Source organism: Kogia breviceps, chromosome 19 (genome assembly GCF_026419965.1).
Source record: "Kogia breviceps isolate mKogBre1 chromosome 19, mKogBre1 haplotype 1, whole genome shotgun sequence".
NCBI lineage: Eukaryota > Metazoa > Chordata > Mammalia > Artiodactyla > Physeteridae > Kogia > Kogia breviceps.
The window spans coordinates 57613572-57636216 of NC_081328.1; the positions used below are offsets into that span (position 1 = coordinate 57613572).

Here is a 22645-nt window from a genome sequence, read left to right on the forward strand (position 1 = left end):
AAGGGGCCAAAGAGTATTGTGCAAAGAAAAAAATGGAAGAGAGAGAGAGAGAGATGGAGGGAGGGAGAGAGACTGGGTATGGATATGAGAAGGATATACGAGAGAAGGTAACAGTAGCTGCCTTAGGAGGGGAACTGGTTAGTAAGAGCCTGTGTTTTGTTATATACTCACCCAAACTCTGTACTTCATTACCCATTCAAAATCAACTACTTTTACTTAAAATTAGCAGCCAGAACAAAGACATACCCACCAAAAAGGGGGGTGGCCACCAGCCCCTGCTCCGCGCATCTGCCCTCTGCTGCACCAACTGCCTTCTACTCCGCCCACCTGCCCCTGCCCCGCCCACCAGCCCCTGCTCCACCAACTGCCTTCTACTCCGCCCACCTGCCCCTGCCCCGCCCACCAGCCCCTGCTCCACCAACTGCCTTCTACTCCGCCCATCTGCCCCCTCCTGCCCACCAGCCCCTGCTCCACCAACTGCCTTCTACTCCGCCCACCTGCCCCTGCCCCGCCCACCAGCCCCTGCTCCACCAACTGCCTTCTACTCCGCCCACCTGCCCCTGCCCCGCCCATCAGCCCCTGCTCCACCAACTGCCTTCTACTCCGCCCATCTGCCCCCCTACTCAGCAGCCTCTGCTCCGCCCACCAGCCCCTGCCCCGCCCACCTTCCGCTGCCCAGCTGTGGGTCTAACCTCTCTCTGCCTTTGTTCCGCCCGCCCCTGCTTCCCTTTCAGGACTCAGTAACATCATTGGCATCATCGTCTACATTTCCAGCAACACGGGAGACCCCAGCGACAAGCGCGACGAAGACAAAAAAAACCATTACAACTACGGCTGGTCTTTTTACTTCGGAGCCCTGTCTTTCATTGTGGCTGAGACCGTGGGCGTCCTGGCCGTAAACATTTACATTGAGAAAAACAAAGAGTTGAGGTTTAAGACCAGACGGGAGTTCCGTAAGGCTCCCTCCTCCTCACCCTACGCCAGGATGCCGAGCTACCGGCACCGGCGACGGCATTCGCGGTCCAGCTCCAGGTCCACCGAGGCCTCCCCGTCCAGGGACGCGTCTCCGGTGGGGCTGAAGATCGCCGGGGCCATTCCCATGGGCGAGCTGTCCATGTACACGCTGTCCAGGGAGCCCCTCAAGGTGACCACGGCCGCCAGCTACAGCCCCGAGCAGGAGGCCGGCTTCCTGCAGGTGCACGACTTCTTCCAGCAGGACCTGAAGGGAGGCGTGCACATCAGCATGCTCAACCGGCGGACCACCCCGGTGTGAGCTGCCCCGTCCTCTCGGCACCGGCCTCTCCCCAGATGGGCGGCTCGGACCCCACAGGGGGCATCTGACCCTTAGGACGGACCAACAACAGACTGAGGCCAAACCCCACTCTCCCGGGTCTCCAGAATGGGTCGCGGGCTGGCTTGGAGCGAAGCCCCGGAGACGGGAATCAGAAGCAAGAAGGCTGATTTTATCCCCCAAGAGGGTGTTTTGATGCCCCAGGGTTGCGAAGTCTCCCAGGAGGCCCCAGGGCTCTCCTGAGGCTGCACAGCCTTGCCCGACCCGGGAAAACAAAATCGAGCCATCATCTCCTCTTGGAAACAAATCTTCTGCCGGAAGAACAGGCTTTCGGGGCCTTCCCTCCCTGCCCAGGCTTCACCAGGCCTGCAGGGGTCTTTGGATGCTGGTCAGCTGCTTTGAACCCAAGGTTCTGGCGTCTGTGAGCCGCAGGCGAGGAAGCCGAAGCTTGCCCCCTTTCGCTCTGTCTGTCTGTCTCTGGCAGCGGCCGCTTGTTGAGATAACACTGATGCTGAGGAGAGAGCCTGTGACCACCTGGTGCTCTGGCCTTTGTGCTGTCCGGGGCCACTTCCGTCAGCCTGGGGACATCGAGGCCTGCGGAGGAGTCCGTGGGGTTTGGGGACATCTTCGCTGGCCTAGGCGCGAGGTAAAGGCTCTCCTGTCTGCTTCTGGAAGGTTCTGCCTCACAAGGAAAGGGCAGAACTCACTGACTGTACTTGAGTGTCAGGAAGATTCCACGGGTCAGAGGAAGGGTGGCCTCTTGCTTTGTCCCCCCACCTCTGCCCACTGGCCTCAGGAGCAGCTCTGCCCCTCCTGGGGGGTCATAGGGACAGACCTTCCCGCCAGGTGTTTGGCAACAAGAGCCTGAACATGTGCGAGAAAGGGAGACCTGAGGGTGAACGGAGACCCAAAGATCAGAACAAAGCCCCGTTTCCGGGGTGGCCACTCCTCCTGATTTCCTGCAGAAACGCCAGGAGAGCAGTCGCATTCATTCCCTCTTAAAAAGCGGCAGCAGCCCCTGCCTCAAGCCCTGTTACTGTCACTTCTTCTCCCGCCCCACCCGCCCCGAAAGCACTCAGCGAGGAAGTTCGGATGAAAGGGCCGAGCACCTGGGAAGGGAGGCGGCAGGTTACACGCTTGACGTTTTTCCAACCGTTTCTCCCCTCCGGGGGCAGGCAGAGAATGTGGAAGCGTGTCCGGGCTCAGGGGGAAAGCTTTCTGGAACACGGAGCTGAGCCTCTTTTATATAAACACATGCTTTCTGAAGACAGATCCTTTCTTACTTTTTGAGACCTGGTAACCCCCTGAAGCAGTCCTCTGCGATCCCGGTATAGCTGTCGTACTTAGAAGCGACAAAGCTAATTCTTACCTCAGCCACCTGCTCGTGGACCCCCCGGGCGGACTCGGCCCCAGGAGTTCAGACCCGGGTCAAGGTCGTCGCCAACCTCCGCCGCCCCCAGAGGGGACCTCCACCCATCCGCCCCCAGTGACCGCGTGCCGGGGCCCCTCCGCGCTTGCTCGAAACCCTTCCCCACCCCCCCCACCCCCGTCGAGGTTGGCTTTGTGTGGCTCGTCCAAGCATGTACAGCAGTGAGTGCTGGAGTGTCCGGGCTGGTGGCCTGCCCCTGCCCGCCCTCCCCCTCCCCAGGCCATGACACCATCGCAGCAGGCTAGAAGGATGGCGGCAAAATCCGGGGACTCCTCCCCCAGCGAGGTCACTTCCCAAAGCAGGCAGCCTTGTCCTTTCTTCCGCGTAAGCCACCTTCCCACCCGCTGCCCTGGAAGTTTCCATCATTTCGTGGAGAAAGCTGTGTTCCGATGAATCCTACCTCTTGCCCAGTCCCAGGAAGAGAAGGCAGGGCCCGCTTTCGGGACCAAGAAAGTAGAAAGAAGCGACAGGCGGGACAGAAGAGCAGGAAGCAGAGCCCCCTCAGCGCCTGTGGTCTTCACAGCTTTCTCCCACCGTCGCCCCAGGTTCTGGCCGCCCCTCCTCCTCGCCTGCCCTCACCCTGAGACCTGCGCCCACGGGGCACCGGGTGCCCTGTGGCCCTCACCCCCCCCGGACCCCACGCCCTCTCCATCCCGCCCCTGTGCGTCTCGCCAGTTAAGCCCCTGTGAATCCCGTACCTACTACCGGTCTGGGGCTGTTGGTTGTCTTTTTTTTAATTAAATAAAAACATTTGTAAAACGTTCTCTTCTCGATGGGGGAGGGGGGAGGTCCCCGCAAGGCTTGACGTGAGTTTTGGCGTTGACATCCAGCGGGCAGATGGCGAAGGGGGACGGCACGTGGTCTTGTGGGTAGAGGGTGTTGTGAGAGGTTTTAACGGACCAGGAAGTTGTGACATCCCCTTCTGCGCACATGCCGCTGGCCAGAGCTCAGTCACGTGGTCCCACCTGAGAGCCGGGAGACGGGCTGTGTAGTCTAGCCGGGGACGGAAGGAATACAATTGGGGGCAGAGCTGGTCCGTCTCAGCTCCTGGTCTGGGTCTTTGGGCATCTCCCTCTTTTGCCTCCCCTCCCCGATCTTTCTGGGAGTGCCTACTTGAAACTGACCCCTTTGCCTGGGACTGCATCAGCCTCTGTGTGTCCAGAGCCCCTCCTCCAGCTCCAGAGTTGAAGTCGGGCCTCTCCTCTGCTCTGGATGCCCCATCTGTAAAATGGGTCCACGCTACCTTCTTCCCAGGTTGGAGGAGCAGGCTTGAGCTCCAGCCTCGACGTAAACGGGAATGTCAGGCTCACCGGGCGTCAAGAGCAGCAGGGGTGGCAGGTGTCGCAGGAATCATCTCATTCAATGTGCTCATCATAGAAGAGGAATCAAGTCCAAAGAAGGAGGTGAGGGAGACGGAAGGGAGACCGAAAGGAAGGAAGGAAAACTTTTTGAGCATCTTCATAACAAACTCAAAAGGGAGACACCACTAGCCCAGCGGTTCTCAAGTCGGGGGTGATTTTACTCCCAGGGGACATTTGCCGATGTCTGGAGACATTTCTGGTTGTCACAGCTGGGGAGGGGGTGCTACTGGCGTCGCGTGGGCAGAGGCCGAGAATGCTCAACACCGTGCAGCGCACAGGACAGCCCTCCCCCACCCCCACCCCCAGGAATAATCTGGTCCCAAATGCCAATAATTCCCAGCTGGTTTTACAATGAGGGGAACCGAGGCCCAGAAAGGGTGAGGATCACACAGCACGTTTTCAGTACTTGCATCTAGGCTGTGGACACATTAGGAAAACTCACGTATTTATTCTCAGTCTTTCCTTTCCCTTCAACACACTTCGATTTCCGCCTTTCTCCTCTTCACTTCTGAGCCACCAGTTTTGAAAACAGAAGTCGGGGGTTGAGGAAGGAAATGGGAAAAAGGCAACCTTTCCCTGGGTGCGGGTAACGTGTACCTTGACCCAGGGTTTGGGGACAAAATGCTGATGGAATTGAACCAAAGGGCAGTGGTGGAACAAGCCCAGAATCCTGGGCCAGCTGGACACTGGGCCTCACTGCCCACCGCCGGCAGCTGCAGCGGCGTCGCCGAGAGCCAGGAAGACAGAGACCAAGTCCTCCAGCCACCCTTGGGCAGCAGCGGCCAGTAACCCGAGCTCGCTCAGAACCCCAGTTCCCTCCCGGGTCCGACGAGGAGGGTAGTGCTTCCCTCCCAGGGCCGCTGGGAGGATGAGTTCGAGTTTAACTGAAGCAAAAACATTCATACATGCGCCACCTTGGGGGCTGGCCTTAGGGTGAGCTTTCAGGAGCGTCTGCCGACTAACAACACTCAAGGAATTTCCCCAAAAGAATTATTCTAGAACAGCCCTGGGAGGAGGTGCTCTGAGAGCCGGGCCGCAGGGTGTCTGTGCCGGCAGCAACTTGCTGGGGGACAAACCCGTCATTCAGCCGATCCAGGCTCTGTGTGGCGCCCCCGGGTGGAGGCTCCCGTCCCAGCGGTGTCTCTGGCTGCAGCCCATTCATTTCTGCCCTCAGTGGTCCCCAGGCTGTGCGGGGAGAGGTCCTGTTTTAGGTCCCTAGCGTGCAGTTGGCAAGAGGAGAGAGAGGCCTGGCAGCAAGGAGAAGATGGGGGCAGGCCTCCCTGCAGGGAGCTCAGAGCCAGCCATGTGACCTCGGCTCCCGGGCTGGTTCCTAATATAGCACCCCCTGGCCGCCCAGCCCTAGCGTTGGGCGGGGGAGGGGAGGCCCCGAGGGGAGGGACCGAGGGGACCTTAGAATCCAGAGTGGCAGCCGGGGCAGATACACCTGATACTGATATTTTTAAACTTGCAGCTTCCAATAAAACTGCTGGTGCAACCTCAGGAACAGAAGTCTGCGATCAAAGAGGGTGACAACCCCCCCACCTCGTGCCTACAGCTTCAGGAAAGGGGGCTTGGAGGGACCTACGTCCTGACCTCTGTCCCTTGATAAGGGTTCTAGGAGATACGTTAACCCCTGGGAGATCTCCAGAGCCCACAAATTAAATTGCAAATAAGTAGGTGCTCTTTAAAACAAATAATTCTCATGTTTTTCTCATTCTAAGAGTATTACATTTTACCTTTAAAAAAAATCTGCAAAATACAGAAAAGTTAAAGAAGAAAACAATACCAGCCCAAATCCCACCACCTAAGACGTAAGCACAGTTAAGGTTTCACTGCACCCAAATGTACATGGGGTTAATCCCCTGCCTCCTGCTAAATGCTGTCCATCCTCCCACGGGGCTTCCCTGCCAGGGTCCTAGTGTAACACTCAAGCTGCCCAGCCCCCCCCCTCAGTCCCAGGAGGTGGGGCTGCAAAGGGAAAAGGGAGATCTGAGGGACCTTAGGATCCAGAGGAAGCTGGGGGGCAGATACACCTGATTCAGACACTTTTAAACTTGCAGCTCCCACCCAAACTGCCGATGCAACCTCAGGAACAGAAGTCTGCCATCAGGGGAGGTTATGAACTCATGTCCTTGGACTTCTAATTGCAGGAGAGGAGAGAGGGGGGATGCTGACACCTCCAAACCCTCGCTGCTCCACCCTCCCGGGGAAGAGCCTTCTCAGAGGGCCTGGGTAGACCACCGCGAACCCTTTCCCACCTGTCATCTCCTGAACGCCCTCCTGGCTGCTCCTTCACCTCATCAGAGGCTTCACCTCTGCCGCGAAGCCGTCCTCCGCACCCCAAGTCCTGCCACGTCAACGTGCACGGGGCCAACACTCCGAGTCCTGGCCCCTCAGCTCTCGGGCCTGCTCGCCTCCGGGGACCACCTGACCTTCCCGTGTCCACTCACCTTCATCCCCAGCCTGGACCTCACCATCTCCCCTGACTGTCCCCCCGCCGGATCATCGGGGCCCCATCCTCCTCTGACCACAGCTTCCAATGCGCCCCGTTCCTTTGCCCATCCCCCCACTATACCTGCTTTGCAACCTCATCAAGGCCTTCAGGGTCTTGACCTCTCCATTTTCTCCCAACACGGTGACATTTCCGGGTCGCGCTACCCATGACCTAACCAATCCTAACCAGACCTGACAAGTCATCCTTTAAACCCACCCTTGCCCTCAGTTCCCTCGGCCTCTTCCTTCTCGCTTTTCCCCCTGGAAGAGCCGCAGCCCTCCTTCAGCGTCACCTCCCACCTTCTCCATCCCTGCACCTGAGCTGCGAGGCGCTGCCAGAAAAAATCAAGGAAATCATAAGTCAGTGCGTGTGGCGCACAGAATAGTGCGGACATCCCAAAGATGTCCGAGTCCTAATCCCCGGAACTTGCGCCTATGCCACCTTACATGGCAAAAGGGACTCTGCAGATGTGACTGAATTAGGGATCTTGGGACAGGTAGATTGTCCTGGATTATCCGGGTGGACCCCACGTGATCACAAGGGTCCATTTAAGGGAAAGAGGGAGATGCAGGAGAGTCAGAGAAGGGGGTGTGATGATGGAAGCAGAGGTCGTGCGATGGGATCTCTGGGCTTGCAGACGGGAGAAGTCCGGGCCCCTGGACAGAGGCAGAGACCGCCCTTGGCTCACAGCTTAGAACTGGGGGCGGCAGGCCTGAGGCGACAGAAGGTCCACGCCGAACCTCGCAGGGAGGGAGACGGAGCTGCGAAAAGAGGTTGGGATGACAGGTTGGCGCCTTGTGGTAGAGCCTTTTAAGACATATGCGCCCAAGGCCACCTCTCAGCCTAACGAAGCCAGAGCTCAAAATCAGATCAGCACGTTTCTGAAGAGGCTTCCCCCACCCAGGTGTGCCCTGGCCCCGGCTCCAAACGAGGCCCACTTCTGGGAGGCCCACTTTTCCTTCCCTCAATTATGTCTGGCCCTTCTTGGAAAAAGAGCAGAGTCTTTTGGGGCAAAGGGAAGCCGGTTCCTCTGGACGAGTGAAGTGCGGACAACTCCCGATGCGCTGAGTCCGGCATCGCTATTCTACAGACCGTCTGGAGAAAAGGTCGGCTCTTCCTCGCGTGCTTGATCACAGAGCAGCCACGGCGCCCTCCTGGGCTGCCCCGCGGCACCTGGAAGCACGGTAGCCTCCGGCCCAGCTGTCCCGGGTTAAGCCGAGCTGCCACCTCTTACGGCCCTGCGGCCGGGGCTCATCGGGTGGGGTCAGTTACCCGAGCTTCTGCTCCTTCCTTCAGTCCATCCATCCATCCGTCATTCAACAAACCTTTATGAAGATCCGACCCTGGGCTCAGATCCAGGGGGTTCTCCGAGGTAACCCAGAAGGAGCACATAATACAGTCTCCAGAAGCTTGCGGCCCATCAGGGAAAGCGGATCCATCTGCAGTCTGTAAGCAACAATCATAGCAAAGACCAAGCTGGACGGACTGCCTGATGCCTCAGCCGGCTCAGGCTGCCGCGACAGAACGCCACGGGCTGGGTGCCTTAAAGAACAAAATGTGTTTCTCACAGCTCTGGAGGCCGGAAGCCCTAGGTCATGGTGCCAGCACGGTTGGGTTCTGGTAAGAGCCCCCTTCTGGGCTTTTCTGGCCTTCTTGCTAAGTCCTCCCGTGGCTGACGAGAAGAAAGAGCAAAGTCTTTGGCGTCCGTCGTCCTTATCATCCATCATGAGCGCCCCTCCCTCGTGACCTCATCGAAACCTAAACACCTCCCAAAGGTCCCGCCTCCCAGTACCATCAGGTTGGGGTTTGGGCTTCAACGTACGCATTCGAGGGGGACCTAAGTCAGTGCATAGCATCTGAGCTGGTGACGTGCAGCATCTCGAGTCCTAGAGGAACAGCCGTTTAGAGGTTAACTGGCTGACAGCCACGCAGCTGGAGGCTGGCAGGGCAGGGCTCCCACCGCGCAGCTGGCTGGTTCCTGCACCGCCGGGCCAGCCCCCGGGGAAGGGGAGAGCCTTAGTGGAGGATGCTGGCGTGGCCCAGCTCCGGCCTCCACGGAGCCCCCCGCCCCGGCCCGGCGGGGCCTGGGGAGCAGAGCGGACAGCCTGGCGGCGCCCGGAACCCCTGGGGCTGCCGACATCGAGCTAGGCTGACGCAAAGGCTACTCCAGAGGGAGAGGGCAGCCATCTTCCGTGCTCGTGCTGCCGGGCTGAGGGTCAGGACCCCTGCGTGTGGCACAGACCCGCCCCGCACCGACGCCCCGCGCAGCCTGGCTTCGCGGAGGGGCCCGCGGTGCTGCTGTGGCCAAGGCTGGGCGCGCTGCGGGCCAGTCCCCCTGAGGGCGCGCTCACAGACCCCGGGGGGCTCCTGGCGCCGGAAAGCTTAGGGTGCCACCCCCACCACACCAGCAAACGCGCTTCTTCCTAGATGGCCAGTCCTAAAACGCCAGCCTCTACACCTGCTGCTCGGCTGGGGTGCCTGACACACCGCGGGGCCGCATCCGGCTACCCAGCGCCCCCTGAGACCCCGGCCGCCTGGGCCCCGAAGCCGGGCCCACCGGGGCGACGCGAGGGGCCTGAGGGTGCGTGTCACACCCCGGCTGCCAGGAGTTCTCTCGGGGGGCCACCGCTGCCTGAAGACACACACGCGCGCGCTCTGAGCCGAAGCAAGCCGTGACAGGTGTCGGCAAGTCACCGGGTTGTGATGGGTTGGGGGCAGGCGGACGGGGACAGGAGGGGGGCAGAGGTGAGGCAGGTTCAGAGAGACGCCGTCGGGAGATTGTAACTTGGATGAGGGCTGGTGTGTGATGCGGAGGTTCAGGCCAGTCTGTGGCTGGAGCCCTGAGGTCTCCGCCCTGTGCTTGTTCACGGGGGTCCTGGTTTGTGACGTCCTGCCTCTAGGCCACAGGCTCCTTAATCAGTCACAGCGGGGTTCAGGACACGCTGCCTCAAGATACGGCACCTCGCCAGACTGCACATTTAACCTGAAGGGATCTGAGAAAGGGCAGGCACAGGAAGGCCGCTCTGACCCCCCCCACCATTTATTTACTTATTTATTTATGGCTGTGTTGGCTCTTAGTTGCGGTGTGTGGGCTTCTCTCTAGTTGTGGTGCACGGGCGCGTGGGCTCTGTAGTTGTGGCGTGCGGGCTTAGCTGCCCCGTGGCATGTGGGATCTTCATTCCCCGACCAGGGATCGAACCCTCATGCGAAGGCTTTTTTTTTACCGCTGGACCGCCAGGGATGACCTGTACCCACTCTTCATCACACACAGCACACATTAACACGCTCAGGTTTAAACTGTGAACGGCGTTTCTCACTGGATGAGGAAAGGGGTATTACAGACAAGGAATACAAAAAAAACAAGTATCACTTTTCTTCTCCATATACATGTATGTGGTTGCATTTTTATAATGAACATGTTTTCATTCAGGGAAAAAATTAAACGATTACAATAAATACACTACTCAAAAACAAAGGCTCAAGTTTAACAGTTTCTTTAGGTCTTCATGTTTTAGAAAGAGTCCTTTGCCACATAAAACTTACATTAGGACTTCCCTGGGGCCACAGGGGTTAAGAATCCGCCTGCCAATGCAGGGGACACAGGTTCGAGCCCTGGTCCGGGAAGATCCCACATGCCGCGGAGCGGCTGGGCCCATGCGCCACAACTACTGAGCCTGCACTCCAGAGCCCGCAAGCCACAACTACTGAGCCCACGAGCCACAACAACTGAAGCCCGTGCGCCTAGAGCCCGTGCTCTGCTACAAGAGAAGCCACCGCAGTGAGAAGCCCGCGCACCACAACGAAGAGTAGCCCCCGCTCACCGCAACTAGAGAAAGCCCGCGTGCAGCAACGAAGACCCAACACAGCCAAAAATAAATACATTAATTTAATAATTAATTTTTAAAAACCCCATTAATTTGCATGCTCTTCTCTTGTCAATTTGTCTTTCGTTAGGGTAGAGGACAAAGATATTTTTCCTCCCCTACAGTCAGAATAGATCTCTAAAGTTCCTCCCAGCTCCAACCACTGGTTAAGAGTTTGGGCTCTGGGTTCTGAAACCTGGCTTCACCATTTACCTGCTGTGTGACCTTGGACAAGTTACTTCACGTCTCTGAGCGTCTGGGTCCTTATCTGTAAAATGGGAGTGATAGTTGTCTTCCCCTCATGGACTGGTGTGAAGATTAACTGCAGTGCTATGGAAAGGCTGAGCAGAGTGCCTGGTAGGTAGTAAGCGCTCACTGACGCTGAGCTCTCACCATGATCAGCGTTGTTATTAACAGTCTGTGACCTCGCGGCTGGACCCCTGAATGTTCCTCCTCACACAGGCAGTCTTTCTGTAAGCTGTGTCAACCAGAGGCCAGGATTTTAGAGGTCAAAAACCCCTTTCCAGCTCAGGGGTGTCTTCCTAGCCATGCATCAGCTTCTTGGATACACCCCAAAAGAGGCCCCTGGTGACTTGAGAAAGGAGATGCAAAAGCCCGGGAGGGGGTGTAGGGGCTCCAGCCTGGACTGCCGGCTGGGGTGGAGGGGGTGTGGGTAGGAGGTCCCCAAACTCCACGTGTCCTCTGTGGCAGCCACACGCCCCTTAGCCTCTTCATAGTCACCTGTAGATCGACCTACTCCTGCTCTTCCTGCTTAAGTATGCTTATTTTGTAAATGACAGTGTAACTGGAAAACCTTGATTACCTGCCGTTAATAGGAGGTAAAACTGAAAGGGTGCAGTGACAACAGCACCACGGTCAAATCCAGCTGGCTTTTCTGTCCTCTCTAGGCTAGTCTTGGATTTGCAAGCATCAGAAAGGTGTTAAAGACGTACTAACCCCAGACAGAGCTTTTCTTCTAGACCTCACCGCGGGGATGGAAAGGGAATCCATAAGGAAATAGTGCGGGACGATGCGAGGCTCAGGAACCACCGGAGATCCTCCTGCCTGCCCTTTGCGGTATGCTGGGGCTCAGGGCTGGAGCGCTCGCCTGGGCGGTGGGCGCCAGAGGCCCTGGGCAGGGCATCCCCGACGTGTCCCTCGGCAGGCTGTCCCCAGACCCCCGGGACGGGGACCCGCTCAGCCCCCGCCCCGCGGTGACCGGCCCGCGCGGTGCGAGGACGGACGGAGGCGCCGCCGTCTGCGTGCCCCGGGCTCCTTCCAGCCCCAGAAGGAAGATGCTCGCACAGCCGGCCCGGCCGCCGGCCCCTCGCCCCTCCCAGCCCGGGTCCCCCGAGGAGAGCGTCTGCGCTCCCAGCCCCGCCCCCGCCCCCCACCCCGAGCGGCCTCTGGCTCCCGGAGCGAGGCCGGCCCTGAAACCCGAGGCGCGGCAGTCCTCGGCGAGGCGCCGGGGTGGCATTAATAGACGCGCCCGCGGGCCGCTGACACGTCTGCGCAGCTGCTCGGCCCCGCTGCCCCGGCGCCGCCGCTCCGTGACCGCCATGTCCCGGGCCCCGGCCCCGAAGGTCCGCCTGGCCCTCCTCTGCGTCCTGGCGGGCGTCGCGCTGGCGCTGGTGGCCGTGGTGACCGACCACTGGGCCGTGCTGAGCCCCCGCGCGGAGCCGCGCCGCAACGCCAGCTGCCAGGCGGCGCACTTCGGCCTCTGGCGGATCTGCACCAAGCGGATCTTCCCGGGCGACGGCAGCGACAGGAGCTGCGGACCCATCACCCTGCCTGGGGGTAACGTACCCTCCCCAGCGCCCCCCCCCCCCCCGTGCCCTTCCCGGTCCCTCCGGGGAAAGCCGCCCGCGCACGGGCCCGGGGGCGCGGGCGTGCGTCTGCGGCTGGTTGCGTGCGTCCGGCGGGGCGCGGGGCGCGGGGCGCGGGGCCCGGAGCGCAGGTCTGGATGGGCGGACAGAGGCTCAGGGAAGAAGCCAGACGAGGGCTCCAGGGCTCGGGTGCGCCGGCCCCACCCTCCCCCTGCAAACACAGGCCCCTGTCTTCCCGTGAACGGGCCGCCGGCGCGGGGCACGGGGGCGGCTCAGGCCCCGGCCTCCAGGCTGCAGTGTAGACAGGGTGGGCCTCAGAGCTTCCGGGGCCCAGTGCGGAAAGAAAATGCAGGCCTCCTTGTCATGATTATTAAGAATTTCAAGACGGCAAGAGCAGAGCACGAAGCCAAGCGGGAGTCCCTCCCGCACACGGCCGTCAGCAGCGGCCCAGCTCGCGTGCTTGCGAGGCGGGGCCCGGCCGCGGGGCAGCCAGCCACCTGCCTTTTCGCCAGTTCCGGGGGTCCTTCCGCAATCCTCCCTGACCGGGGACCCGTTCAGAATGAGCAAGCGTTTCCTTCCCCTGTGATTTAAATGCCGTCCTCGATTTCCCACCATGCGAGCGCAGCGCACATTGAAGCAGAGCTCTTCGTCCCGGACACCTGGTCTGAGGGTGGCTCGTGTGTTCTGCAGACGCGGAGCCCTCCCCGTTCATAGCAAATAGAGCGCGTGCTGAGGAAGGGGGCCTGTGCCGGGAATCAGCGGCCACGACCCCCAGAGGACTATGGGGGTTGGCAAAGCCCATCGCGGCCTCTGCTTCTTCCTGTGAAATACGGGCCTTGGGCTCAGCCACATAAAGTCCCTTCCGGTGCTTGCAGCTGTCACTCCAAGGTGACAGCGGACCAGGGGGAGTGCAGCGTCCCACCTGGCTTTTAGAATTATTCCCTCTGTTGCCAGACGGGCTGTTCCTTGAGCCCTTACCTTCAAGAAAGTCACTGCTAAAGTCCCCGAAGATCTCGCGGTCCACGTGGGGAGGAAGGTGCCCAAACCCCTTTCCGCCACTTCGCTCCCTTCCCTTCCTTCCCCTCCTGCTGGCTCCTACTGGACACCCGGAGGACTCATAAACACCCAGCTCTCTTGGAAACACCAAGTGCCAGGCCTGAGGGCTTTAACAGGCACGGACATGTGCTTGAAGGGTATCATATAGCCTGGATGCCCACGCCCATCAGCCACTGCTGAGCACACCCATGAACAGGGGCCTCATCCAGCCAACCCCCCTGTGCAGGGCAGGGCAGGGCAGGGCAGAGTCTCCAGGGACCATGCATGGGAACACACTGTTAAGGCCTAGTCCGCCTGTCCTTGGCACCAGCCTTTTAAAGCCTGGTGAGTTTACAGAGCAAAAGAAGAGAGAGGTGAGGTGAGTCTATACAAGGAGAGACGGGCGGCAGGGAGGCGAGTGGACCAGCCACAGGGGACAAGCCGGCACGGTTTGGCCTTGAGCCTGAGCAGAGTCTGTCTCCAGGCTGTCTTATCCTGGTCCAGAGAGAATCATACCTTCCATACTTGTGAGTGCTGCCTTACCCCCAACAAGCTTCCAAAGTGTATTCCTGCCTTCTTCCCTCCTTTCTCTGCAAGTGGACATCTTTTTCCTTCCCCACCCATCCTTCCTGTGCTCTGTTGGATCACTCTTTTCCAGAGGGAGGAACAGAGTTCATTTGTGTTCTCTCATTTATTAACAACAACATCAACAACTGCTAATACTAACATAGCACAGTCTGCCAAACATTTTTTTTCTAAATATTTTATTTATTTGTTTATGTGTTGTCAGCGTTGGGACTTCGTTGCAGCACATGGGATCTTCGTTGTGGCAAGCAGTCTCTCTAGTTGTGGCCTGCAGGCTCCAGAGCACGTGGGCTCTGTAGTTTGCGGCACACGGGCTCTCCACTTGAGGCGCGAGGGCTCAGTAGTTGCAGCATGTGGGCTTAGTTGCCCCACGGCATGTGGGTTCTTAGTTCCCCGACCAGGGATCCAACCTGTGTCCCCTGCATTGGAAGGCAGATTCTCAACCACTGGACCACCAGGGAAGTCCCCCAAACATTGTTTTTTTAAGTGCCTTACATATATTAACTTTGGATGACATCAGAAAAAATGACAGAGTAAGAACCTCCAAAGATCCTCTTCTCCATAAAAACAATGAGAACATTAGCCAAAATGGTCAGAATAAACTTTTTCAGAACTCTAGAAATTAACCAGTCTTGCAGCAATCCAGCAAGTGCTTATTCAAGACAAACTGGTGAATCTCAGTGGGAACAATGAGTTTTGTGGTGTCTTAACGTGCACTATTCCTGTTCTCCCCTCCCCGACTCTGTCATAGCCTTGAAAACCAACAGCTGTGTGAGAAAAGAAAGAAAGAGAGGGAGGGAGGGAGGAAGGAAGGAGGAAAGGAAGGAAGGAAGGAAGGAAGGGAAGGGAGGGAGGCAGGGAGGGAGGGAAAGAAAAAAACGATGAAGGCAGAAATGTAGGCTATTTAGCTGAGTGCTTGGTCCTCTGCTTAGCACAAAGCCCCTCAGTAAATACTGGGAGATGTGTTGGTTCCAAGCATCTTCAGAAGAGCCTCTGTGAGCTGACCGCCAAACTAACTGAGCAGAGTTCTCAGTGGCCGTACGTGAATACAGACTTCACAAAATTAATTCAGAAATATCACTTAACAAGCAACAGTAAGCAACAGCCACAGGAGCAAACCCTGGGGAAGGGTGGACATCTAATTTCCAGCGTTGCTACATTATATTGTTTAAAATGTTGAGTTTTAAATTTTAAATTTAGAAAGTTACACGGCAGGGGCTTCCCTGGTGGTGCAGTCATTGAGAGTCTGCCTGCCTATGCGGGGGCCGGGGGGGGCGCGGGTTCGCTCCCGGGTCTGGGAGGATCCCACGTGCCGTGGAGAGGCTGGGCCCGTGGGCCATGGCCTCTGGGCCTGCCCGTCCGGAGCCTGTGCCCCGCGGCGGGAGAGGCCACGGCAGTGAGAGGCCCGCATACCACAAAAAAAAAAAAAAAGTTACAAGGCATGCAAAGAACTAAAAAAGCATGACGTACATGGGCTGGGGGTCGGGATGGGGGATGCAGCTGATAGATCCTTAAGAAGGCCCAGATATTGGACTTACTAGATAAAGATTTAAAATCAGCTATTTTAGATACAAAGAACTGAAAGAAACCATGTTTAAAGAACTAAAATGAAGATGAGAATGATATCTCATGAAATAGAGAATATCAATAAAGAGATATAAACGATTTTTAAAAGACCCAAGAGAAATTCCAGAGTTTTGAAGTACAACAGCTGAAATGAAAAATTCACTAGAGGGGTTATATAGCAGATAGAAGAAAAGAACCAGTGAACCTGAAGATAGGTCAACTGAGATTAGCTAGTCTAAGGAACAGACAGGAAAGAAAAATGAAGAAAAATGAACAGAGCCTCAGAGACCTGTGGGACAGTATCAAATGTATTAACATATGCAAAATAGCAGTCTCAGAAGAAGAGGAGAGAGGGAGAGAGGTGGGGGTGGGGGAAGAACAGGAAGGTTACGTGAAAAATAATGGCTGAAAATTTCCCAAATTTGATGAAAAACATTAATCTACAAATTCATGAAGCTTAATGAACTCCAAGCAGGATAAATTCATAATCAAACCATTGAAAGATAAAGACACAGAATTTTGTAAGGAACAAGAGGAAGCAACTCATCACATACAAGAAATTCTTAGTGAGATTAAACAGCTTATTCTTCCTAGAAACCATGGAGGCCAGAAGACAGTGGGATGACAGGTGATGATAGACAGACAGACAGATAGAATCAGGAGCATCAGATCCTCACAGAATCCTTTACGAGGTCCATACTCTTATCATCATCCAATCTTACAGATAAAGAAAACAAGGGACTAAGAAGTTGAGTAACTTGACCAAGGTCACACAATTACCATGGGAGAGCAGCCAGGACTCATACACCTAAAATTCACCTTAGTTGCCACATTATACTACTTACTACAACCACCTGGTGAGGAGGCTTGGATTCTACAGGGGGTCCTTATTCTACGTGTGAGAAAACTGAGGCTCAGAGGGGTCTTCCCGAGGCTAAAGTCTCAAATCCAGAGTTTCTTTGCTCTCCAGTCCCTCCCCACACCCTCCACTGCACATACAAACACCATTCCCAAAAGCTGCAGACCCAAGCAAACACATTAGAGACCAACTTTGACATGACATGATTTAGAGGAAGCTGCATCGAGAGCTGGCGAAATAGAGGAAGCTTTTCAAGGTCCCACTCAGCCATAGAAAGCTGGAGGCTCCGAGGACACAAGTTGTCTACTTTGGGGTTTCCACTGACCACGAGTCCTAGAAGGACTGCCACGCGCAGCAGCAGCGTCTGAGGTCAATTCCGGTGTCTCCGGAGTGAGAGCAGGGGCTTCCCAGCTGTCAGAAGAGGCTGCCTGTCTGAAAGCCCAAAGACCCCTCGGACGGGTCATCCCTCACCCTTGGGCGGGCTGCGATGCTGTTTCTTTTCAGACTCTGCCTCTTGAGCACAAGGCAGCAGCAGTGCCCAGTTTCTCTAGTGGCCCATCTTCTCTTCTAGTACGTGGGGCAGGACTGGAGCCAAATGAAAGAACATGACTCCACTGACCCCAAGAATCTCAGAGGCCCCCTTTCCCATCCGCAGGAGCCCATGCTGGAGACGGGCCGTAACTAGACTTCTCCGGCACACGGCAGCAGTGCTCTGAAGCTCTGGGGTCAGGGCTCGAGGATTTCTCCACCCCCTTTCGATCAGAGGGAGGGGGGAACGCAGAGCGCAGAGAAGCCACGCTCAGGAGGGTCAAGAACTTCTTCGACAGAAGGGGTGAAGGCAACCCTGGCATCGACACCAGTAGCAAGTGGGCGAGACGTTCCTTCTGAGCCTCACAGCGCTCCTCCCCTCGGTTTTATGCAAATCAACGAGGTGCTTTGTGTTGTTTTTTAATATAGTAAAGTGTGCGCCATCCAGCCCCGGGTTGATACATTCTAGCTGCCATATCAACCCCAGTTCAGCTTGGCGTCAAATGTGCCGTCTGTTCTAGTCCTTTGAAATTGGCACAGATATGGTTCTGCATAGATAGTCCCTCCCTTAATCAGAATCTTTGGTGAGCCGAATATTCCAACCCCGATAACTGATTTACGACATTTTTTAAGGAATAATCCACTTAAAGTTTTTAGAGCACCGAGTCTTATGACCGTTCATGGTAGACATTTCTGAAACACAGAAAAAAAAGAAATCCAAATAGTAAAATCACCGTGAGCCATTTGCAGAGACAAGGAGGTTGGAGGAGCCTCGGAACCCCCAATTACAGTCCCAGGTCGCCGGCCCGTCACTGGCACCTCCGCCAGCCCGGTCCAAAGCACTTGCCCCTTCTGCCCGGCGTAGGGGCTGGAGCCCACAAGGCAAAGCCGCAGGCGCCGGGCAGGCGGGATGTAGACCGGGGGCGGGGGGTAGAGGGGCGTCCGGGAGGCAGAGGTCAGAAGGCTCGCCGCCTGCACCCGCTCCCTCCCACCCGCCACCCACGCAGGGCCCGTCTCAAATGTCCCTCCTCTGCAAGTGGCCCCTGATGCGGGTCACCCAGCCAGCACCCGGGCTAAGGGGCGGGGCAGGCAGTTCTGGAGTGACACTGGCAGGTGCCCGAGCCGATTTATCCCCAACGGGACCGCAGAGGGGCCGTGGTCTCCAACGGGCAGCCACGGGGCCCCACAGCGGACGCTCCTCCTGGCTCGGCGCCGAGGCCGCTGGCCTTCCTCGTGGGCCAAGTCCAGGAGAGCAGACGGGGTGGGCGCTCCCATCCTCAAGCCCGAGGACCGGCCACGTCGGGGAGAAGCTGAGGCTTCCAGGTGCCCTGCGTGGGTGCCCCCCAGCGCCCAGTGTGTGTCTGGCGGGGGCGCCGACACCCCGAACACTCCCTGTGCAAGAGGGGCCTCGGCGACGCGGACCCGCCGGACAGCCGGGCCTCGGCCGGGCTCCCGACGGGCCTTTATCTCCGGGCCTTTCGTGCCCGACGAACGCTTTTAACTTGGCTTGTGCGTCGTCAGGGAGAGAACCGACCGTGAAACACACTTGAATTCAGTCAGTTCTTTTCAGAGGGTTTTCAATGACGACCGAGATTGGCCCTTAAAGAAAGAAACAGAAGTTTTCCTCTGTCCAGAGGGAGACACGAGGAGACCTGTGAGTCCGCACGAGCCATTTTGAAGCAGCGATTCAAGAGAATCTATAGCTAATAATCTAACAAATATAAGAGGGTTCCATTGTGCTTTAAAATAGCACCAGAAGCTGCGAGAGAGAAAAGCACAGCATCAATCCTGGATCACCAGCAGCAGCCACACACCCCAGGTAACTCAGCTCAAAAGGAAAGTGATTTAAATATAGCAGCTCAAAGAAAAGGCTGTTTACCTCATGGAACATTTACTGCTGCTAAACCAGGCTCCATCTCCCGGGGTCACTCTCTTCCTGGACTTAGGGGAGCGGCCGTAACCCTGACATTGGGGGAGGGGAAATGGAGGCCACAGGCTTCAGTGGAACAAGATTATACAGGTCAGGCAGATGGAAGCCTGGACCCCAATGAAAGCTATGACTTCGCGAAACTCAGGTTTGTTTCCAAAGGAAACTGGGCATCAAACGCCTGGTGGTCATTTGAATGTAGGTAAAGAAATGGATGCACAAACTAGATGCCATCTAAACTAGGAGCAGAGATGTTTTTCTTTTGGGGTTCAAGGATCCACAGGAAAAAGAATTCAATGAAGGGCCTCACAGAAATAAAAAGCAACTGAATTCAGTTTTTTTTAAAAAAAGAAACAAAATAGTATAAAATAACCCATTCATCTACTTCCTAAATCAAGAGTATAGAATATTAAACTGTATTCAATAAGCGATAAGACTATCCTTTGATTTTCCAGTATATCTAGTTACAAGAGGGATTAAAGGAGAGGAATGGAGGAGAAATTATATTGAAAATCAGTGTGAACTTCTTTGTTCTGAGTCCTTCCTCTGCGCCCCATCAAATCCAGATTTTGGGTCCTGCTGCCAGCACAGATCTTCTGTGGCTTTTCTGACACTGATCAGGTGGGCCAAGCAGCTCACCTGGGGCGGCCTTATCTGGGCTGTTTCTGTGGCCACAGGCATTGAGGGCCTAAAGAAACGAGCTTTTGATCACGTTTGGCCCTCAGTTAGTTAGAGGTTCTCTGCCCTTCACCCAAGTCCATATAGGAAAAAAAAAGCCCTTTGAAGGGCATTTTAAGGGGCCGGGAGCCAGGCTTCTAAACCTGGCTGAACATCAGAATCTCCTGGAAAGTTCTTGGAAAACACCTTGCTTCCCAGGTCACACCCAGTGCCTCAGGGTGGGCCTGGATGCAGATAAGAAGCCCAGCCCTAGACTGGATGTGAACTAGTGTTTCTCAGCCTCACCACTACTGGCATTTGGGGGCCTGTAATTCTATGCTGCAGGGGGCTGTCCTGTACATGGTAGGATGTTCAGCAGATCCCGGGCCTCTACCCACTAGATGCCGGTAGCAGCCCCGCCCAGTTGTGACATAAAAATGTCTCCAGACACCGCCCAGTGTCCTCTAGGGGCAGAATCAGTCCTGGCTGAGAACCTCTGTCTGGCCCTTGCTTGACCACGGGTCCTGTGTCCCCAACAGATGACTTGCGCTCTGGGCCTCAGTTTTCCTGCCTGCGTAAGGGGCTCAGTACCCCAGGGCTCTCTGCCCCCTGGACTCGATCAGCCTCAGCTCCCTGATGATCTCCCAGCCTCTTATGCAACCCCCTTTCCTACCAACGTTTTGGTCTAAGGGTTGGTGAAAGATGTGGGTTTCAGCCCGGGGTCAGGGTTAAGGGAGCAGAAACCCCCTAGGGGACGGCACCTGCCCTCTCTCAGCTGAGCCCCTGCCCCGGCTGCAGCCCTTTCTCTCAACTCATAGGCCGTCTCCCTCCTTTGCAGAGAAAAACTGCTCCTACTTCAGGCATTTTAACCCAGGAGAGAGCTCGGAGATCTTCGAACTTACCACTCAGAAAGGTGAGCCCGTGTGGAGAGCGGGGAGGGGAGGAAAGGTGGCTCCCGTCACGCTGCTGAACTGGAAAATCACAGGCGCAAATGCCCCGACTTCTGGATCTTGATGACGAGCAGCCCCTCCCGTGCATCTGAGCACAGCCGCCAGGTCACCCTCTGCGACCCCGAGACAGCATCATCCATCTCCAGGCATCCTGAGCGTCCCTGCGTCAGGGCTCGGGAGCGTTTGTAAAAGAGACTCTTGCCTGGTAGCTCCCAAGGGCAGCCGGGGCCCCTTTTCCCACTGAGCCCGAGGGACGCCGCTGTCACAGGAGCTCTGACAATGGAGCAAGGACTCAAGATCCCTGTGGTGGCCCGCAGGGCTGGCGGCTCAGAGTGTGCGGGGAGTCTGTCTGAGTCCCTCCCTCGCCTATACTCACTCCCCGAGAAGCGGGGGGGGGGGGGACTGGGGCAGATGCGTGAGGGCCCCTGAGGCACACGTGCCCTGGGGGGCCTTGTGGGAACCACCGAGCTCGGAGGCACCCCCTGGACTGGGTAGAGACCCGCATGTGCATGTGTACAGAAGACTGCACGCGGCACGGGTATGCACACACACGCACGCGCACGCACGCGCACGCACGCACACGGACGCACGCACTGTGACGCACACACACGCAGATCCTCTTGGGCACCGAGCTCTGTAACAAGCCACACTCCGTCATCCTTCCAGAGGCTGCCTGTCAGTCCCAGGACAGACCACGCCAGCCTGAGTGCCACCTTCTGCCCTGACACTCGGAGGAAGGTCTCTGTTGCAGAAAGGTCTCCCGCCGCAAATCTCACGCTTCCTTCCGGGGCCTCTGCCCCTGGAGGGAGGCACTTCAGTTTGGTGCCTGACCTGGGAGAAGGAACTAGGTCGTGTGCACATCCTGGTCCCTCCCCTTAGCCACGGTGCGACTCTGAAGGAGTGACTTAATCTCTCGGACCTGGGTTTTCTCACCTGGGGAAAGGGAGTAGTCGAACGTGGTACTGTCACGAACCTGGCGGCAGGCGCCACCAGTGGTGACAAAAGGTGCAGGGGACGAGGCCCCTCTGAGGTCCCGCGTCCGCGCCCTCTTGTGTGCCACAGAGTACAGCATCTCGGCCGCAGCCATTGCCATCTTCAGCCTGGGCTTCGTCATCGCGGGGACCATCTGCGTGCTCCTGTCCTTCGGGAAGACGCGGGATTACCTGCTGAGGCCAGCGTCCATGTTCTACGCCTTTGCGGGTAGGATGGCGGCTCCTGTCCGGGTGCCGGGTCCGGGTGGATGCTTCGACCCCATTCTCACGCCTCCCTGGGGCCTCGGTGTGGACAGATTCCCAGGCTCCACCCAGGGGCAAGCTTGCCCAGGGCTTCAGCCAGGGCCGGTGGGCCAGGAGGGGCCAGATCTCGGAACGAAAGGCCGTTAAAGGCAAAGGGCGCACTTTTGCAGCTTCCTGATTGGGACCTCAGTCTCGGGGCCCTTTCACGAGCCCCCCCCCGCCCCTCCCCCGGCGGGGTCTCCACCTTGAAGCCCACGCGGAAGCCCCGGGGGTTCGATTGCAACACTGGATTTTTGTTGCAATGAGCATCAGGAAGCGGGGCTTAGACGCGGAGCGGGGGGCGCCCGGGGCCCTGAGTCCAGCCCTGCCCCCAGGTCTCTGCATCTTCGTCTCGGTGGAGGTCACGCGGCAGTCGGTGAAGCGCATGATCGACAGCGAGGACACCGTCTGGATCAAGTACCATTACTCCTGGTCCTTCGCCTGCGCCTGCGCGGGCTTCGTCCTCCTCTTCCTCGGCGGCCTTGCCCTCCTGCTCTTCTCCCTGCCGCGGATGCCCCAGAACCCCTGGGAGTCCTGCATGGATGCCGAGCCCGAGCACTAGCTATCCTGGGCCCTGGCCCTCGGGGCTGTAGTCCCCCAAGGAGGTAGAGGCTGAGCCCAGCCCGGAACATTCTAGAAGGAGGCGGTCCCCCCTGCCCCTCCCCCCCGCAGCACAGCTGCTCGCCCTGGCTGAGCGCTCCTCTGGGCGGTGAACCAGCAAGTGGAGGTGGTCCAGACCTGCCCCGTGCAGGAGGAAGGCAGCCGCATAGGCGCTTGGAGAGGCCCGACCTCCCGCTGGAGCCCCGCTGGTCCTTGAGGAGCCCACCGACCGTCCTCTGTGGCTCGTTTGCCTATTCTGGGTGTTCAGCTGTGTGAGTGGCCAGACCCTCCTTCCTGGTGACCCGAACAGCCCCTCCGTGGCTTCTGGGAGACCCAACAAGCAGTTTTTAACTGGTTAGACTCTGACTGACTGTGGTTTGAAATAAAACCTCTTCAAAAA

General features: G+C 57.4%; 2 protein-coding genes and 1 long non-coding RNA gene across 9 annotated transcripts in view; 2 read left to right on the plus strand and 1 right to left on the minus strand.

The window, feature by feature from the left end:
- CACNG4 (calcium voltage-gated channel auxiliary subunit gamma 4) overlaps window positions 1–3479 on the plus strand; it is a 52924-nt gene extending 49445 nt beyond the window's left edge. Inside the window, exon 4 of the mRNA XM_059048533.2 lies at window positions 735–3479. Within this exon, the coding sequence (XP_058904516.1) occupies window positions 735–1273 (539 nt within the window). The 3' untranslated portion in view covers window positions 1274–3479. The remainder of the gene's footprint in view (window positions 1–734) is intronic.
- On the minus strand, window positions 3437–13440 carry LOC136793267 (uncharacterized). 7 transcript variants are annotated; one of them, XR_010838322.1, is made up of 6 exons: window positions 13243–13440; window positions 10652–10706; window positions 8144–9891; window positions 7901–8021; window positions 6340–7336; window positions 3437–5266 (listed from the first exon to the last, which is right to left on the minus strand). It is a non-coding gene; the product is annotated as an uncharacterized lncRNA (long non-coding RNA). The 7 variants fall into 7 exon arrangements; XR_010838317.1 differs by having other exon boundaries at window positions 3437–4087; window positions 4524–7336; XR_010838321.1 differs by having other exon boundaries at window positions 3437–3685; window positions 3845–7336.
- On the plus strand, window positions 11719–22645 carry CACNG1 (calcium voltage-gated channel auxiliary subunit gamma 1). Its single transcript, XM_059047387.2, has 4 exons — window positions 11719–12235; window positions 20260–20334; window positions 21434–21571; window positions 21981–22645. Exons 1-4 carry the CDS (start codon window positions 11734–11736, stop codon window positions 22205–22207), a joined length of 942 nt encoding a protein of 313 aa, XP_058903370.2. The 5' UTR covers window positions 11719–11733; the 3' UTR covers window positions 22208–22645.

Coding starts and splice junctions, on each gene's coding strand:
- CACNG1 (XM_059047387.2), top strand. CDS start 11,734: ATGCTCGCACAGCCGGCCCGGCCGCCGGCCCCTCGCCCCTCCCAGCCC. Junction 12,236..20,259: donor ACCCATCACCCTGCCTGGGG/GTAACGTACCCT, acceptor CCTCCTTTGCAG/AGAAAAACTGCTCCTACTTC. Junction 20,335..21,433: donor CGAACTTACCACTCAGAAAG/GTGAGCCCGTGT, acceptor TGTGTGCCACAG/AGTACAGCATCTCGGCCGCA.